The following is a 19,992-nucleotide window of genomic DNA, read 5'->3' on the forward strand; positions in this document are numbered from 1 at the left end:
AAAAAAAAAAATACTTGAACGTTGATTTAAATTGTCAGGAAAGAAGAGGAAGGAATTTAAAAGGTAAAATCCTTTTTAAGGTTGTATTTTTTCTCTAAAATTGTCTTTTTGAATGTTATAAGAAGCAAAGTAAAAAAAAAAAATATGAATTTATTCAAACAAGTGAAGAGCAAGTCTTTAAAATATTTTCTTGGATTTTCAAATTCTATTTGAGTTTTGTCTCTCTTAGAATTAAAAATGTTGGGCAAAGCGAGACCAGCTTGCTAGTAAACAAATACAATTAAAAAAAAATAGAGGCAGATCACTGGTAAGTGCTGCTATTTGAGCTATCAGGGACGGCGTGGCGCAGTGAGATAGTGGCCGTGCGCAACCCGAGGGTCCCTGCTTCAATCCCAACTTAGTACCAACCTCGTTGTGTCCTGAGCAAGACACTTCACCCTTGCTCCTGATGGGTGCTGGTTAGCGCCTTGCATGGCAGCTCCCTCCATCAGTGTGTGAATGGGTAAATGTGGAAGTAGTGTCAAAGCGCTTTGAGTACCTTGAAGGTAGAAAAGCGCTATACAAATACAACCCATTTATTTTTTAGAACAGGCCAGCGGGCGACTCATCTGGTCCTTACGGGCTACCTGGTGCCCGCAGGCACCGCGTTGGTGAGCCCTGCTGTAGCAAACATCCGTGTTGTATTCAAATAATTCAAAGTGCCTTAAAACCAACCATTTAATTGCAGTTAACGTAACTGAACATACAAATACTGATGACAGTTCAAGAATGTATTAACGTCCCATACGTTATTGGCAAAACAGTTAAGAAACTAAGCCTCCTGCTATTTATTGTTTGATCAGTCACATTACCATAGCTTTTTGGTCACACTACTATCTATGAACCCTCTTTAACACATTTGCTAACCATTAAAACACACATTTTTTACCCAGAACTGTGAATATTAAAACATATTCAACATTAAGCTCCCCTTTCAAACAAGAGCACTGCATCTAATACAAACATCCATCCAATTTGCGGGGGGCGCTGGTGCCTATCTCAGCTACAATCGAGCGGAAGGCGGTGTAAACCCTGGACAAGTCGCCACCTCATCGCAGGGCCAACACAGATAGACAGACAACATTCACACACTAGGGCCAATTTAGTGTTGCCAATCAACCTATCCCCAGGTGCATGTCTTTGGAAGTGGGAGGAAGCCGGAGTACCCGGAGGGAACTCAGTTAGTAAAATATTAAAAATAAAGATTAATGTTGGGCAGCACGGTGGAAGAGGAGGGGTTAGTGCATGTGCCTCACAATACGAAGGTCCTGAGTTGTCCTGGGTTCAATCCTGGGCTCGGGATCTTTCTGTGTGGAGTTTGCTTGTTATCCCCGTGATTGTGGGAGTTCCCACCGAGTACTCCGGCTTCCTCCCACCTCCAAAGATATGCACCTGGGGATAGGTTGATTGGCAACACTAAATTGGCCCTAGTGTGTGAACGTGAGTGTGAATGTTGTCTATCTATGTTGGCCCTGCGATGAGGTTGCGACTTGTCCAGGGTGTATGCCGTTTTCCGCCCAAATGCAGCTGAGATGGGCTCCAGCGACACCGAACGGGACAAGCGGTAAAAAAATGGATGGATGGAAGATTAATGTACTTCAGCTGTATTTGCATTCATTGGTGGCAACGCTAAAATGACCCTAGTGTGTGAATGTGAATGCTTGTCTATTTGTGTCGGCCCTTCAATGAGGTGGCGACTTGTCATGGGTGTACCCAGCTGCCTGCCACCTGTGTGCAGCTGGGATAGGCTCCAGCCCCCCCTCCCTTGCTACCACTCCTACTCCAAGAGGGACAAGCGGTAGAATATGGATGGATGGTTCGGTTGTTTCCATTAACTGAAACTCCCTCCCTTGCTTCTGCAGTGTCTTTATTATAGCTCAGTGTTGCGGTTCTTGGGCATGATCTGGCTGTAGTCGTTGCGTTTTTGGGGTTGGTAGGAGAGCAAATGACTAAACTCAGTGAGGAGTCTCTCCCAGTAGCAGGAAATATCTTGCATCCGCAAATGCTCCGCAATGAACTCCATACCTCTGTGAGGAGAAAATAGGAACATAATTATAAGCACAGACGCAGAAATAAGAGTATTTTTATACTTGACCTGATGGCAATCTCTTCTGCAATGTCGTCGTTGTCTTTGACAAACTGTAGTAGTTCTCTGTAAACACATTTTTAGTGCAATGTCAGTGGCTCATCTGGTTTAATACTTTGCTGAAAATGGAATACACATTTTTTTAAAGTAGTCTTAAATTGTATTTTTTTTAATACTATGATGACACGTAACAAAATGCACTCAAAATGCAAATCCTGCAAAGTGACTGTTGGACAGTCTTCACCTTTACTTCTGTCTTTGATTAACATCCATTTTGAGTGATGTTATACAGTGACAACATGTGGGAAAAAAAGTGACTGCTGGACAGTCTTCACCTTTGCGTGACTGTCCAACAGTCACGTAAAGTGACTGTTGGACAGTCTTCATATTTACTTCTGTCTTTGATTAACATCCATTTTGAGTGATGTTATACAGTGACGACAGGTGGGGAAAAAAAGAAAAGATCATGCTTGTATGAATACTAGTGTTATTGGTATAAAAAGTGAAGAAGCTTGCTGAGGTACCTGACATCAGAGAGATCCTGCTTGACGGGGATGTAATGGACCCAAGGTTTAAGCTGTGGGTAGAAGAACTCTTGCCATTCATCGCCCACGTGAAACACCAGCGAGCCGCAGAGGAAGAGATGTTTGAAGCGAAAACTTGCCGCCACGCCTCGGAAGTTGAATAAAAATCTTAGGAAGCACGAGTGGAAAAAATATTTGAGAAAACATTTCTAAATCTGAAAGTACACCCGAATAACATTTAGAACAATGCGGCAAAGAGGGCTATTTGCCCTTTGTCGCACGACATATAACAATTAAAATAAACATTACACAGAAAATAAATCCCTCAAAAATGTCACCTTTGAACCAAAATGGCAGATTACCTGTACTTCTTACAGCAGGTGTATACAGTATATGTGACATTACAGTAAAATACAATGTTGTTGTGCATCCTTTTATGATGAACGTTTTACAGTAAGGTATAGCTCTCAAAATCTCTGAATCTAAAGAAGACCAAAATAATGCTCTTTAGCAATCGCAAAAGTAATTTACCGATCAGAATGGTTATTGATGATACACCAATAGAATATGTTCAACAAAATTAATTCTTAGGAGTGGTGATGGATGAAAATATCTCATGAAAACCTAGTATAAGTTACCTGAGGACAGAAGTTGCTAAATGTGTTGGAATGATGAGGAGATCATGTCATTTATTGAACACCAATGTTCTGCTGTTATTGTATCATTCATTTATTATGTCATATTTAAACTATTGTGTTGAAGTCTGGGGAAATTGTTCTAAATCACATTTACAGCCTTTAGTCACTCTGCAGAAAAAGGCCATCAGGATTGTGTCCAATGTGCACTACAGACATCATTCAAATCCACTATCTATGGACTTAAAGCAACTTAAACTGAACGATGTGATCAACTTTAAAACTGCTCAAATTATGTTCGGGGCATCCCAAAACTCTCTACCATCCAATGTACAGAACTTAATCCATGATAGAGATGATCAACATATTTATTAAGAGGAAACAACAAATTACATTTGCCTAAATTTAGAACAACTTTAAAATCAATGTGCATTACAGTTGGTACAAAATGCGGTTGCTAGACTTTTGACAAGAACAAGAAAGTTTGATCATATTACGCCTGTACTGGCTCACCTGCACTGGCTTCCTGTGCACTTAAGATGTGACTTTAAGGTTTTACTACTTACGTATAAAATACTACATGGTCTAGCTCCAGCCTATCTTGCCGATTGTATTGTACCGTATGTCCCGGCAAGAAATCTGCGTTCAAAAGACTCCGGCTTATTAGTGATTCCTAGAGCTCAAAAAAAGTCTGCGGGCTATAGAGCGTTTTCCGTTCGGGCTCCAGTACTCTGGAATGCCCTCCCGATAACAGTTCGAGATGGTACCTCAGTAGAAGCATTTAAGTCTCATCTTAAAACTCATCTGTATACTCTAGCCTTTGAGTAGACCTCCTTTTTAGACCAGTTGATCTGCCGTTTCTTTTCTTTCTCCTATGTCCCCCCCTCCCTTGTGGAGGGGGTCCGGTCCGATGACCATGGATGATGTACTGACTGTCCAGAGTCGAGACCCAGGATGGACCGCTCGTCGGGACCCAGGATGGACCGCTCGCCTGTATCGGTTGGGGACATCTCTACGCTGCTGATCCGCTTGTGATGGTTTCCTGTGGACGGGACTCTCGCTGCTGTCTTGGAGCCACTATGGATTGAACTTTCACAGTATCATGTTAGACCCGCTCGACATCCATTGCTTTCGGTCCCCTAGAGGGGGGGGGTTGCCCACATCTGAGGTCCTCTCCAAGGTTTCTCATAGTCAGCATTGTCACTGGCATCCCACTGGATGTGAATTCTCCCTGCCCACTGGGTGTGAGTTTTCCTTGCCCTTTTGTGGGTTCTTCCGAGGATGTTGTAGTCGTAATGATCTGTGCAGTCCTTTGAGACATTTGTGATTTGGGGCTACATAAATAAACATTGATTGATTGATTGATGGTCAGAGAGTGTTTGGGCCCGTGTGTGAGTGTGTGTGTTTTGTCTCGTCTTGTCTTGTCTCATAGTATTGTTAGTGTACAGGAGTTTTTCTTGTTTTGTTTATAGAGTATTGTTTTTGTATTATATTGTTTATGTTAAATGTGGAATGAGTGAGAGGGGTTGGGCTATTATAAGCATTGCTTCATCCAACCCTTTTTCAAGCCTTGCATAAATATCTTTGCCAACATGTAAAAAAAAAACTGTGTTTAGTTGTACTGTGCAGGTTTGAAATAAATATTTCAGTTCAGTTCAAAATGGTGATTTAGCAGCTGAAATAACAAATAATTATAGTGATAATAATAGTATGTTTTCTTTACCAACATACACACTGGCCATAAAGATGAGTTATTACTGCTTTTAATACAATTTTGACTTTTTATGCAAGAAGAAACTACATAAAGAGTTTTAGTCGGCTTACTTGTACTTGCAGTGGTCAACTAATGGGATTTCTTTGGCTGGCGGTCTCCCAAGAGTGTCCTAGAATAAAAGATTTCAACAATGGAAACAAACAAAACAAATCAGTACAAATTAACCCACAACAGTAAGAACACACTTAAAGCTGCTGTATGTCACATGATCCATATTAAATTCATTTCAAGCATAAAATAGAACACCGGCAAGAGCTAGCATATGTTATCAATAGCGGTGTAAGTGAAGAGAATTAATTAATAAATGTATACGTGTCATATTTACAAGTTAAAAGTTGCTATTAGTCGAATATGATATCAGGCTGTCAATTACTCCTGACTTGTGTGAATGCAAATGCATGTGGTGCTTGTATATACACAAGAGATGGTCGAGAAAGAAAGGATTTTAAATTGGATATCGCAGTGACTTTTACATTCCTGTTGAACTGGTAAGAGAAAGGATACACTTTTCCAAACGCTAGAAAATGGATGAATTATTTTGTAACATAACCTTATCTTTTGTTGCATGCGTGTGTAATAATGGGGCATAGCTTACAAGGTTACACCAGAAAGAGGGTGGAATATTTGGTAATGGTTGCAGCTTGTTGCTACGAGAGCTCTCTTTAGGAAGCCACATATCTGTGTTATACAGCAGCTTTAAAAATACTTGTTAAAATGTGATCGATACAGCTTTGTGCTTGAAATCATTAAGTCCCTTAATTACATTATAGCAAACATTTAAGAGTGGTTGTCAAGTGACTATTACAGCAAATGGCTTCCCCAAAATTCCAACAACCTTATTTTTTTTTACAACTAAAGTTCATTTTAAATGTATATAATGCTTTATCAGGGTGTCAAATACTACAATATAACTGTTCTTACTATATTTTCTTATTCAGTTCATAGAACACAAGTTAGGAAAATCTATATAATGTAATAAGGATGTAGCAGTTGTTTAATTAGACTCTCTTTCTAAGCAAATTGAGTTTTTGGCTTTGAATGTGGAAATAGTTAAGTCCCTCTCCATAACTGTCATGTTGTACACCAAGGAAGCATTATGATCCTGACAGCATTTTGTCCAAATTAAATTATGATAAACTCTCATTGGCCGAAGACTTAAACTGAGACTGGCTTAATGCAGTTTCTGGTGAATTTAAATCCTCCTGTGACTCTATTAACATTAGCCAGTTGGTCAACCTGTAAAGAGTCCTGATATGTCTACTCTGATTGCATTAGTCCTAACAAACGCCCCTCATAAGTTCTCATCATTGGGTGTGTTTTGCAATGATTTAAGCGATCATTGTGTTGTTGCTACCGACAGGAACACTAAGATCCCCAAATGTAATCTGTATATTATTTGTAAGAGAAATGTAAAAACATTCAATGAACCAGCTTATTATGATTTGTCTTCGGTTAATTGAGGGCAATTGAGTCTGTTGCCCGATGTCGAGCTGGCTTGGGCATATTTCTTGGAAAGTTTTATGAAAATTGTAAACAAACATACTTCTATCAAGAAATTCAGCACCAAGGGACAAGAGAACTGCTGGTTTTCTCCAGAATTGTCAGAGTCCATCCATCAACAAAACGTGGCATGGACCAAAACCAGGAAAGATGATTCTGCTCGGATTGGTCAAATTTTAGGCATTTAAGAAATAAATGTAATTGTCTTATCAAGAAGGCTAATCAGAATATTACACAACAGAAAACCTCAACAACCTACATTAATTTTGGAAAGTGATTAACTCTAGATCGCAGGCTCTTCCAAAATATGTCTTAAAAGACTCTCCCTATCTATGATAGGACCAGAGTCTTAAAGAGCTTTAACAAGCATTTTGTAGCTTCTGGATCTTTGTTTATCACACAGGCGCAGGCCCAGTGACTCTATGCACAGAACCTACAATGTCTTCTGGAGAGCTTTTTTAATTGTGTCCATTTTACCGTGCGGGAAATGCGTAAAGCTCTTAAAGCATTAGCGCACAGAAAACCCCCTGGACCAGACTTGATAAAGCCTTACTTCTTAAAAAAGGCCGCTAATTATGTACCGTAGGGAAGGGATTCATACACTCCCATTCCTAGGTGGATCTCGCATGAAACTAAGAAAGGGGTGTTAAAAATTTTGCGATGCAGTCTGCCGAAAATGATGGAAAGCACCTCTCTACATAGCAACTGACACTGTGGTCAAAGTTGGAATTGCCACTTAACACCTTTAAAGAATCAACACTCTACTGCCATCTGACGGCTAATGTGGATGGTTACCCCCCTAAATTTGTCATGTTCATGTGTCAGGTAAACCTTGACAAATGGGGATGTATGAATCCCCTTGCTACTGTAGCACAGCCGTTACAGTTTGTTTTAATCGTTCAACCCAGAACAAAAAAATCGCACCAGTTTGGAAATCAGCTTTTGTCACCCCTTTGATAAAAGGAGGGGATCCGGCGGTTTTAACTAACTATAGGCAAATATCAAATGTGTGTGTCCTGTCAAATGTTATTTAATCTCTGGTCTGTGATCAACTAAAATATTTTCTGATCTCTAATAAAATTATTTCTTAACTACAGTCCGGCTTCAGGAAAAAAATTCAGTACCATCACTTCTACTGCAAAAGTGATAAATTACATACTTGTTGCTCTTGACAAAAAAACCCAATATTGTGCTTCCCTTATGTACTGATTTTTCAGAAGCTTTTGGCACTGTGGATTATGCTACTTTAAAGCATAAGCTTCTTTGTATAGGACTATCTAATCATGTTATTTCCTGATTCACAAATTATTTGACAGGGGCCAGTGTATTAAATTTGACACTCTGTGTTCTCAATTTTTGAATGTCCACAAGGAGGTGCCACAGGGTTCTATATTAGGGCCCGTCCTGTTCATCATGTATATTAATGAATTAGGACAAAATGTGCCTGAGATATTTACACTGATGTCACAATCATTTACTGCTTTGTTTTGAACCCTGCTAAAGCTGGAGAATCTCAGCAGAAAGCTCTGATGTGGTCCAGCACACATTTCTGCAGCTAAAAGTAGTACCCAAAACTGAAAAGACAAAACTAATGTTTTTAAACACTGAAAATGTTTCTCAAACTATCCCCTTAGTGTCCACTCTTGAAATAAACTCAAACTCAACTCAACTCTAGAGGCAAATGTCATAGAGGTGGTTCACACATACAAGTACCTCAGTATTTTTGCTTGATGACTTCCTTACTTTTAACCCCTATATAGACAATATTGTGAAAAAACTTACATTCAAATTGGGCTTTTTCTTATGAAATAAATTACGTTTTTCCTTTGAGACTTGTCATGGCAACATTTTTATTTATTTTGGATTATGGCTAGCTGTTGTACATTAATGCCTCTGCTCAATGTCAACATAAGGTTGCAACTTTCTATCATGCTTTCCTGAGTCATTACAAACTGTAGGGCCTTGACCCATCATTGTGAGCTGTATTCTCGAGTGGGGTGGCATTATTTGTCCTCCAGGAGGCTGGGTCATTCTTGTACCTTTTTTTAATAAGGCAATGCTTGGTCTACTGCCCTCCAACATTTGTGACTTAATCACACGGAGGAGTGATGATTATTTGTTGCTCACTGTTCCATTTGCCCGCACAGAACTGGGGAAAAAAGGCTTGTTTACTTTGTTCCTTTCACATGGAACATGTTGCAAAAGGACTGGAAAATAACCGAGTTTATTTCTGTGAACACTTTTAAATCCAGATTGGGAGCACTTGGGGTGATGTTTTTAAATTGTAACTGTCTTTCTTATGTGTATGACATGTATTATTACACAACTGTATATTTAGCTGCCTCTTGGCCTGGACTCCTTTAAAAAACATTTCTTTAATCTCAGTGGGACTTAACTAGTTAAATAAAAGTTAAATTAAAAAAATATATATATACCGGTATATACTTACAATAGCAATAACACTAATAAGAAGGGGTGCATGACAAATAGCAAACTGATATATGAAATTATGAAGCCAAACTAAAAAAAAACGCTAAAATTAAAAATATCTCAGATAACTAAAAAAAACTATACATTCCAATTAAGCGAGATTACTTGTAATGTGCCGTAGGTGGGTTAGGGTAAGCAAATCAAGCGCTCATTTTCTCCAACGTGCCATATACTTCTGTTTCAGAAGAATACTTTAAATTGCTTTTTTCAGCAAATGTTCTGCAAACATTGACCAAGGAGGGAAAAACAAGCTTCAACACATCAAACCCTAGCAGACACCAGAAACTAAAGTAAATTGCTTTTAAAAAGCGTATGAATACACCTGCAAATATAATTTGTATGTGATTGTATGAGTTGGTTACAAACATGCATTGAAAACATGAAAAAGCTTGAAAATAGAGATAAGATGAAGATATAGAGACTTGGACCTTGTCAGACTTCCAGGCCTGGTTCTTGGTGTATTCTGCATCAACAAGCTGTGGCATTGCTCTAGAAAGGAGGACCAGAGGGTCGCGCTCTGAACTGGTTCTAAAAGGAAAAAAAGCAGAAAAGGAGCTCACCACACTGGTAAATAACCAATCAATACAGTAGAAATGCAACCCAACCATGCAACATGACATATTCTTTTTTTAACTGAAGTTGTGACCAATAGGACTTTCTGATACACACATATATATATATATATATATATATATATATATATATATATATATATATATATATATATATATATATATATATATATATATATATATATATATACGTATATATACGTGTATATATGTAATAACTGTAATATTTTAATGCTAGACGAAGGGAGACCCGAAAGTAATACTTTACAGTAATCGAGACATGAGGTAACGAACGCCTGAAAAAGGATCTCAGCGTCAGTGGTGGACAAAATGGGACAAATTTTAGCAATATTAGAAGGTGAAAGAAGGCTGTTTTAATAACACTCTTAATGTGTGACTCAAACGAGAGTTGGGTTGAAGAGAATATCAATCAATCAATCAATGTTCATTTATATAGCCCTGAGTCACAAGTGTCTCAAAGGGCTGCACAAGCCACAACAACATCCTCGATTCGGAGCCCACATAAGGGCAAGGAAAAACTCACAACACAGTGGAATGTCAATGTGAAAGACTATGAGAAACCTTGGAGAGGACTGCAGGTGTGGGTGACCCCCCTCTAATCTTTAACGAGTCACTTTGTATAATTGTTTGGCTGTAAAATGTTAAGGTGGTTTTATTAAATAAGTGCCTGTGTCTAGCAGGACCGATAATCAAAATTTCTGTTTTCTTAGCGTTAAGATGCAAAAAGTTGCTGGATATCCATTGGTTGAGTTAATCGTTAATACTTGGTTAATATTTATGTCACAAAATGTAAATATAGTATAATTGTTGGCGTTTTTGGAGGTTTTTTTAGAGGGATTTATGCATGGACGAGAGGACCTCCCATTGACTTTGTCATAAGCAGGCTTTTATTTACGTTTATTTAAGAGTAATCATAATCAGCCGTTGTCAGTCCAATGCTGGACAAAAGCCTCAGCATGTTTCTGCCATTTGGCGTACTTTTCATGCTGGTTATTAGCCTACACTTTCCACGCTGGCTTGGTGCGGGTTGGAAGGGGTATTTTATATCAGAGATCCTTCTCCTAGACTAATTGCCTTACTGGGCTTTTGAACTTAGTCTGTCCTGTTTGTTGTCCGCGCCCTATTTACCCAGGGACCCGCTCAGCTTTATGGCGCTGACCGCCTGCCAGTCACAAGAGAAGGTGCAAACAGTTCTTTGTGTGCATTTTATAGACGTTAGTTGGGACTCACTAACCTCACACACAACCTCCCATCTCATGCCTGGATGTAGTTTAACGTCATACCCAGGATTACAAGAGTAATGAAATGTATTAGAAAACATATTTTGTCATGTCTCTCATAATGATTGGGAACGATAGGCAAAAATCCCCCAAAAAAGTGCGGGTCCCCTTTAAATGATTTGTGTTTGTAGCGCGTGGACGTTGCCTCGTGGCTGTACCTTTCATCCACCGTAGATGTCACATGTAAAAACAAAAAGATCATAGAGAAAATTTGACTTATGCTATGGTCATGAATTAGGCTAACCCCCCCTTGCAATCCAGAGGGGAAAATAAATGGATGCAAGGATGGATGAGAAGAACCAACCTGGAACCTCTGAAGAACCCTTTGGACTCTTTGTAGTGCCATGGCCACTGAGCAGCAGATCTGAAACATCAATATAATACTTATGACATCACCATGTTATTGTTACACATTATATCAACAACCTTCTAAGCCTTACTTTTTAAGATGGTCCCTCATTAGATCCCATCTTCCTAGTCCAGTGGGGTATATGGGCCACACAGCAGGACCACCCTCCCAGAACGTCCATGCTGGGTACATGATGTCGTGGTAGTCTGAGGTCTAGTCACGTCATACCCACATACATAACCTGTTACTGTAAAATGGAGTGTGTTTTTGCTCATACTAACCTTGCTGAAGGAGAAAACTGGGAGGGTGGGCTGCACCCAGTTTGGAACTTGAGGATAATCCCTGACATTTACCACCATCTCTACATCAGGTAACCTGTCAATCAGCTCCAATAGGAAATGCTCCACCCCACTGCACCTGCACACACCAAACAATAATAATCAAGCCGTCTGCTGAATTCAATATTATGCCTGTTGCTAGGCAGAACAGACCTGGCTGGGAACATGCAGTTGTGTTCCCTGTACAATTTATGATCTATGATCTGGTAATGGGTGCCCACTCCTCTTTCAACTGTCCGAGCCATGAGATCCTTTGAAATTCCTCCTTGAAAGGGACCCAGATCTTGCTCAAGGACCCTAAAGCAGAAAGTTGTACACAGATCATATATACGAATATATATCTATCCATCCATTCGTAGTATTTCAGTTCAGTTCATCCATCCATTTTCTACCGTTTATCCCCTTTGGGGTTGCTAATCATCCATCCATTTTCTACCGCTTGTTCCCTTTTGGGGTCGCGGGGGGCGCTGGCGCCTATCTCAGCTACAATCGGGCGGAAGGCGGGGTACACCCTGGATAAGTCGCCACCTCATCGCAGGGCCAACACAGATAGACGGACAACATTCACACTCACATTCACACACTAGGGCCAATTTAGTGTTGCCAATCAACCTATCCCCAGGTGCATGTCTTTGGAAGTGGGAGGAAGCCGGAGTACCCGGAGGGAACCCACGCATTCACGGGGAGAACATGCAAACTCCACACAGAAAGATCCCGAGAATGGATTTGAACCCAGGACTGCAGGACCTTCGTATTGTGAGGCAGACGCACAAACCCCTCTTCCACCGTGAAGCCCGGTTGCTAATCAATCTATCCTTAAAAAGTTCTATTTTGGTTTCATCTGACCACATGACATTCTCCCAATCCTCTGCTGTATCATCCATGTATCCATTTTGGTATGAACTCAACTCGTCGTGTTTGTAGGAAGAAGAATACAGAGTTGTATCCCAAGATCGCCATACCTACTGTGAAGCATGGGGGTGGAAACATCATGCTTTGGGGCTGTTTTTCTGCTAAGGGGACAGGACGATTGATCCGTGTTAAGTAAAGAATAAATGGGGCCATGTATCGTGAGATTTTGAGCCAAAACCTCCTTCCATCATTGAGAGCTTTAAATGGTTGACCAAATACTTATTTTCCACCATAATTTACCAATAAATTCTTTAAAATTCCTACAATGGGAATTCCTGGATATTTTTTTTTCACATTCTGTCTCTCACAGTTGAAGTGTACCTATGATGAAAATTACAGACCTCTGTCATCCTTTTAAGTGGGAGAACTTGCACAATCGGTGGCTGACTAAATACTTTTTTGCCCCACTGTATTTAGACCATGATTTGATTAACGTGGACCCCGACTTAAACAAGTTGAAAAATGTATTCAGGTGTTACCATTTAGTGGTCAAGTGTACGGAATATGTACTGTACTGTGCAATCTACTAATAAAACTTACAACCAATCAATCAATCAAAGATGTACAACAATTCTTCTCAACTAAAGAGGAGAAATATAACCTTAGAGGAAAATCTAACTTAAAACATTTGTATACCCGTACAACACTTAAAACTTTTAGCATATCAGTATGTGGAATTAAATTATGGAATGGATTAAGTATAGAAGTTAAACATTGTACTGATATGAGCCAGTTTAAGAGGATGTTTAAATTAATAGTGCTTACAAAGTACAAAGAAGAAGTATTACGAGAAACACTTTCAAACTTATTGAAAATAAGATATTCTTCATCTTAGTATGTTAATAATGACTGAAATAATTAAGTACATGTTATAAAACTGCTGTGTTAATCACTCATAGATGTCATTTTGCTATTTTGCTGTAAAGAATGTCAGTGAATAATTGTATATATTGTGGGCGCTCTGAAGTGGAAAAGGGGTAGGATTTAAATAAGCTTTGCTTCTTCCTACTCCTTTTCGGACATGATGTATTGTGTATTGCGAAATGATGAATTTAACTGATGTATAATGTTGTATGTATGTCATGTTCGAAATAAACTAAGAAAAGAAAGATCACAATAACCTTAGATGGCAGCTACAGTTGACAGAGCTGCATTTAGTGTACGCTGCAACCGCCTCAGACGTTTTGTCCATGATTTCCTGTTGTCCTGTTAATAGAAACAGAATGTTTTTATGTTAGTATACGGGGAAATAAAGCAAACATAGTACATTATGTTTGCTCGCTCATTGGTGTCAATAGTTAATAATAAAAACAGGTTAGCTCGGAGCTAGCATGCTAACCGGTTAAACTTATCGAAGAAAACAAGTATAATGATTTTTTAAATGAATAGTTGGTGTTGACTTAAGATGGAGTGGAAGCCCACACTTATGCAGAAATGTGCCAGTTAATGAGTGGTTGGTGCTTTTTAGATAGTTTAGCTCGGCGCTAGTAATGCTAGACTGGCATGCGAGATGTTGAATTAAAAAGACCACCAAGAGTGTTAGCAACGTAGCCAAGGTTTGACTTTTTTTTTTTTGGAGGAGAACATTTTGAATGGAATACCTGCTTCGCATGGCGAGTATACAAAACACACTTGCAACAGAAGTAGAAAGAGCCACACACAGTCACGCTCCATTTTTTTCCGCAATCGACAAGCTTTGTCTGCCGCGCACAAAGAAGGCACTTGTTGCTTCTCTTGGATCTACTGCTTCTGTCTGAGCTTGGTTGTCACGGTAACCCCGCCCCTTCTCTCTGGGGTGCGAGTGTGATCCAGTAAGTTAGAGCAGTGGTTCTCAACTTTTTTTCAGTGATGTACCCCCTGTGAATTTTTTTTTTTAATTCAAGTATCCCCTAATCCAGGGGTCGGGAACCTTTTTGGCTGAGAGAGCCATGAAAGCAAAATATTATAAAATGTATTTCTGAGAGAGCCATATAATAATTTTTAACACTGAATACAAATAAATGTGTGCATTTTTAAGTAAGACCAACATTTTAAGACTATAATAAGTATCTTCTTCTTTTTAATAACATTGTTATTCTGAAGCTAATGAATAAAATAGTTCTTACCATTAATGCGACTTCTTGAACAGGAACGGTAGAAAACGGATGGATGGATTAAAATGCATGAGAATGTTATATATTTTGAACTTTATTTTTAACACTGTGATTGAGCAGAATTATTCATTACTTATCGCTGTGTTTTTCAACCACTGTGCCGCGGCACACTATAGTGTGCCGTGAGATACAGTCTGGTGTGTCGTGGGAGACATTATGTAATTTCACCTAATTGGGTTGATAATATTTTTTGCAAACCTGTAACTATAATTCAAAAATGTGCTGTTATTGAGTGTCTGTGCTGTCTAGAGCTCGGCAGAGTAAGTGTGTAATACTCTTCCATATCAGTAGGTGGCAGGAGGTAGCTAATTGCTTTTGTAGATGTCGGGAACATGGTATGTCGTGATCGCAATATGCGGGAAGCAGCATGTAGGTAAAAAGGTATCCAACACTTAAACTAAAAATAAACAAAAGAAGAGTGCCGCTAAGAAAAGGCATTGAAGCAAAACAAAACTAAAACTGAACTGGCTGCAATGTAAACAAAAACAGAATGCTGGACGACAGCAAAGACTTACAGTGTGCGGAGCAGACGGCGTCCACAAAGTACATCCTTACATTGCATGACAATCAACAATGTCCACACAAAGAAAGAGTGCGTCCGCACAACTTAAATAGTCTTAATTGTAAAAACAAAGCAGGTGCGATGAACAGCATTCAAGGAGGACATGAAACTGTTACAGGAAAATACCAACAAAAGAAGAAAAGCCACCAAAATAGGAGCGCAAGTCACACGGAAAAACACAGAAAAAACTCAAAATAAGTTACGGCTTGACAGTAGACCTACATAGACACAAGAGCTATTGCGAGAACAATTTTTTTTGTCAATATCGGCTACTGAGTTTCATTTTTTTTTTTTTTTTCTGCTGCTGGTGGTGCGCCTCAGAATTGTTTCAATGAAAAAAATGTGTTTTGGCTCAAAAAAGGTTGAAAAACACTGACTTATCTTGTTGAGCAATGCCAGCTAATATTTATCTGAGAGCCAGATGCAGTCATCAAAAGAGCCACATCTGGCTCTAGAGCCATAGGTTCCCTACCCCTGTTCTAATCAGAGCACAGCATGTTTGGTTGAAAAAAAGAGATAAAGAAGTAAAATACAGCACTATGTCATCAGTTTCTGACCTATTAAATTGCATAACAGTACAAAATATTGCTCATTTGTATGGGTCTTTCTTGAACTATTTGGAAAAAAAGATATAAAAATAACAAAAAACTTGTTGAAAAATAAACAAGTGATTCAATTATAAATAAAGATTTTTACACATAGAAGTAATCATCAACTTAAAGTGCCCTCTTTGGGGATTGTAATAGAGATCCATCTGGATTCATGAACTTCATTCTAAACATTTCTTCACACACAAAAAAAAAAAAAATCTTTAACATCAATATTTATGGAACATGTCCACAAAAAAATCTAGCCGTCAACACTGAATATTGCATTGTTGCATTTCTTTTCACAGTTTATTAGTGATTCCCAAAGTCCAAAAAAAGTCTGCGGGCTATAGAGCGTTTTCCGTTCGGGCTCCAGTACTCTGGAATGCCCTCCCGGTAACAGTTCGAGATGCCACCTCAGTAGAAGCATTTAAGTCTCACCTTAAAACTCATTTGTATACTCTAGCCTTTAAATAGACTCCCTTTTTAGACCAGTTGATCTGCCGTTTCTTTTCTTTTTCTTCTATGTCCCACTCTCCCTTGTGGAGGGGGTCCGGTGCGATCCGGTGGCCATGTACTGCTTGCCTGTGTATCGGCTGGGGACATCTCTGCGCTGCTGATCCGCCTCCGCTTGGGATGGTTTCCTGCTGGCTCCGCTGTGAACGGGACTCTCGCTGCTGTGTTGGATCCGCTTTGGACTGGACTCTCGCGACTGTGTTGGATTCATTATGGATTGAACTTTCACAGTATCATGTTGGACCCGCTCGACATCCATTGCTTTCCTCCTCTCCAAGGTTCTCATAGTCATCATTGTCACCGACGTCCCACTGGGTCATTATTGTCACCGACGTCCCACTGGGTGTGAGTTTTCCTTGCCCTTATGTGGGCCTACCGAGGATGTCGTAGTGGTTTGTGCAGCCCTTTGAGACACTAGTGATTTAGGGCTATATAAGTAAACATTGATTGACTGTGTTGGCCCTGCGATGAGGTGGCGACTTGTCCAGGGTGTACCCTGCCTTCCGCCCGATTGTAGCTGAGATAGGCGCCAGCGCCCCCCGCGACCCCGAAAGGGAATAAGCGGTAGGAAATGGATGGATGGATGGATGATTGATTGATTGATTATGAACTTAAACTCATATTTTGTTGAAGTATTATTCAATAAATATATTTATAAAGGATTTCTGAATTGCATGAGTGTGTGTGTGTGTGTGTGTGTGTGTGTGTGTGTGTGTGTGTGTGTGTGTGTGTGTGTGTGTGTGTGTGTGTGTAGTAGACTGATTGTCTCATAGCATACGATCTGTAATATCACAAAAGCTTTGTAGGTCATGTCATTTTTTTTTCCTTTGTGTGAAGAGGAGGAAAATGTCTCCTGAGAGACTTGACATGAAGTGACGGAGAAAGGAAGAAAGGGAAGGCAAAGTAGTCTGACTCAGTATGTGTGCGAGAGCAGCAGAAGGTAGAAGCGGAATTTGATTTTTTTTTTTATATTTTCGTCACAATTTGCTGTGGTTTTCCTTGCAAGCGGACAACAATGGAGGGAATGTGTTTATCTTTCCTTTGGACATTCTTCCTGCACCTTACTTGCTACTGTGCTGCAGAGGAAGGTCTGGAGTTTCCAAACTTTGACGGCAAGGACAGAGTGTTGGAAATGAACGAGCGCAGCTACAAGAAGGCTTTGAGGAGATTTGAACTTCTGTGTGTGTTCTACCATGAACCACTTCCTGCTAACAAGGGCCTGCAGAAGCAATTCCAGATGACTGAGCTGGTCCTGGAGGTGAGAAACGTCCATCCTTCTTCTCACAGTACTTGTATCTTTGTTTTTGTTTTTTGAAATGTATGTATAGCAGCCTCAGCACACTATGACAAGCTTGCACATAATTTACACACACACACACACACACACACTGATCAATCCATCCATCCATCAATCCATCCATCCATCCATCATCTTCCGCTTATCCGAGGTCGGGTCGCGGGGGCAGCAGCCTAAGCAGGGAAGCCCAGACTTCCCTCTCTCCAGCCACTTCGTCTAGCTCTTCCCGGGGGATCCCGAGGCGTTCCCAGGCCAGCCGGGAGACATAGTCTTCCCAACGTGTCCTGGGTCTTCCCCGTGGCCTCCTACCAGCTGGACGTGCCCTAAACACCTCCCTAGGGAGGCGTTCGGGTGGCATCCTGACCAGATGCCCGAACCACCTCATCTGGCTCCTCTCGATGTGGAGGAGCAGCGGCTTTACGTTGAGCTCCTCCCGGATGGCAGAGCTTCTCACCCTATCTCTAAGGGAGAGACCCACAACCCGGCGGAGGAAACTCATTTCGGCCGCTTGTACCCGTGATCTTATCCTTTCGGTCATGACCCAAAGCTCATGACCATAGGTGAGGATGGGAACGTAGATCGACCGGTAAATTGAGAGCTTTGCCTTCCGGCTCAGCTCCTTCTTCACCACAACGGATCCATACAACGTCCGAATTACAGAAGACGCTGCACCGATCCGCCTGTCGATCTCACGATCCACTCTTCCCCCACTCGTGAACAAGACTCCTAGGTACTTGAACTCCTCCACTTGGGGCAGGGTCTCCTCCCCAACCCGGAGATGGCACTCCACCCTTTTCCGGGCGAGAACCATGGACTCGGACTTGGAGGTGCTGATTCTCACACCGATCAATAAAGGGATAAATGAAAAATTCTGATTAGGAATCGACATAACCACGTTCCTCATTTTGTATATCGTGTATAGTCGTATACTAAAATGGATTCAATTACTTTTCCCCTGCAAAACTATACACTTTGCCACATTATGACAAAAAAAAATGTTTTTCAACATTTGTGGCTATTTTTTAACAATGAAAAAACCACAAAAATTTTACTCTAATAGTTATGGTAACTGGGTTGTACTTATATAGCCCCTTTCTACCTTTTTAAGGAACTCAATGCGCTTTGACACTATTTCCACATTCACTCATTCACACACACATTCACACACTGGTGGCGGGAGCTGCCATGCGAGGCGCTAACCAGGACCCATCAGGAGCAAGGGTGAATGAAGTGTCTTGCTCAAGTTGCTCAAGGACACAACGGACGAGACGAGGATGGTCGAAGGTGGGGATTGAACCAGGAACCCTCAGGTTGCTGACACAGCCACTCTTCCAACTTCACCCTGGCATCCCCAACGTTTTGGACCTTAGTAAACTATAAGGCTTCGTTACTATTCTTAACTCTAATAGTTCTAAATATCAGATGTTACTCAGAGAAGTACGGTAATTATAAAATGTTTCCATTTTCTGTGTCATGAAATCATTTCTTAAAGCCCAGTTGTCCAAAGCAAGCCTGGGAACCAACAACTCGTTTTATTGTCTCCCAGGGGCTGTTCTACACATGTACTATGAAGGAGGATTGAACGATATTTTAATAATTATTGACATGTTTTTAACCATCTTTTTCTTAAAATGTGACTTTCTTGCCTTGAAGAAACAATAACGGAACATTTAAGAGTGTTATAATCAAGCATTATTGTGTAAACTCCACTCAGCTGACTGCTCAGGTCCTGGAGGACAAAGACATCGGTTTTGGGATGGTGGACTCGCAGAAGGATGCCAAAGTTGCCAAGAAGCTGGGTGAGATCCTTTTCAGAACTGGTCTGCTCGGAATGTCCTTTTCATTAAATCCTGTTTAAACATGATCAGGTTTGGAAGAGGTGGGCAGTCTGTACGTCTTTAAGGACGACCGAATCATCGAGTTTGACGGACAGCTCTCAGCAGACACTCTTGTAGAGTTTCTTTTGGATGTGAGTGGACCCCAAACACTATTTGTTTTTTAACATTAGCTTTATTATTATTGCTCTGGTGTTTTAATGCTACATGCTGCTGCAGATCACAGCGTTCTTTAACCCAGTGGTTCTCAAATGTGGGTACGTGTACCCCTGGGGGTAGTTGAAGGTATGCCAAGGGGTATGTGAGATTTTTTTTTAAATATTCTAAAAATAGCAACAATTCAAAAATCCTTTATAAATATATTTATTGAATAATACTTCAACAAAATATGAATTAAGTTCATAAACTGTTGAGAGAAAAAATACAACACTGCAATATTCAGAGTTGACAGTTAGATTTATTGTGGACATGTTCCATAAATATTGATGTTAAAGATTTCTTTTTTGTGAAGAAAAGTTTAGA

The 19,992-nt window shown here is 40.2% G+C and overlaps 2 protein-coding genes across 3 annotated transcripts in view; one reads left to right on the top strand and one right to left on the bottom strand.

Moving 5' to 3' along the window:
* The window catches only part of LOC133555136 (calsequestrin-2-like), a 123,443-nt gene that overhangs the window by 90,181 nt on the left and 13,270 nt on the right, over nucleotides 1-19,992 (top strand). The window contains exons 3-5 of one of the 2 annotated variants that reach the window (XM_061904651.1): nucleotides 17,421-17,596; nucleotides 19,350-19,434; nucleotides 19,504-19,604. In XM_061904651.1, coding sequence (XP_061760635.1) covers nucleotides 17,471-17,596; nucleotides 19,350-19,434; nucleotides 19,504-19,604 — 312 coding nt within the window. In that variant the 5' untranslated portion in view covers nucleotides 17,421-17,470. Of the gene's footprint in view, nucleotides 1-17,186; nucleotides 17,597-19,349; nucleotides 19,435-19,503; nucleotides 19,605-19,992 lie in introns of those variants that run through there. The other variant, XM_061904649.1, reaches the window with a different exon arrangement.
* Nucleotides 704-14,280, bottom strand: poglut1 (protein O-glucosyltransferase 1). The gene is made up of 11 exons (XM_061904652.1): nucleotides 14,122-14,280; nucleotides 13,642-13,726; nucleotides 11,762-11,905; nucleotides 11,552-11,687; nucleotides 11,362-11,483; nucleotides 11,226-11,285; nucleotides 9,477-9,576; nucleotides 5,109-5,167; nucleotides 2,650-2,817; nucleotides 2,135-2,191; nucleotides 704-2,066 (listed from the first exon to the last, which is right to left on the bottom strand). Exons 1-11 carry the CDS (start codon nucleotides 14,192-14,194, stop codon nucleotides 1,910-1,912), a joined length of 1,161 nt encoding a protein of 386 aa, XP_061760636.1. The 5' UTR covers nucleotides 14,195-14,280; the 3' UTR covers nucleotides 704-1,909.

Source organism: Nerophis ophidion, linkage group LG06, assembly GCF_033978795.1.
Source record: "Nerophis ophidion isolate RoL-2023_Sa linkage group LG06, RoL_Noph_v1.0, whole genome shotgun sequence".
Taxonomy (NCBI): Eukaryota; Metazoa; Chordata; class Actinopteri; order Syngnathiformes; family Syngnathidae; genus Nerophis; species Nerophis ophidion.

Coding starts and splice junctions, on each gene's coding strand:
- poglut1 (XM_061904652.1), bottom strand. CDS start 14,194: ATGGAGCGTGACTGTGTGTGGCTCTTTCTACTTCTGTTGCAAGTGTGT. Junction 11,688..11,761: donor AACTGCATGTTCCCAGCCAG/GTCTGTTCTGCC, acceptor TGGTGTGTGCAG/GTGCAGTGGGGTGGAGCATT. Junction 2,192..2,649: donor CAGGATCTCTCTGATGTCAG/GTACCTCAGCAA, acceptor ATGTGTTTACAG/AGAACTACTACAGTTTGTCA.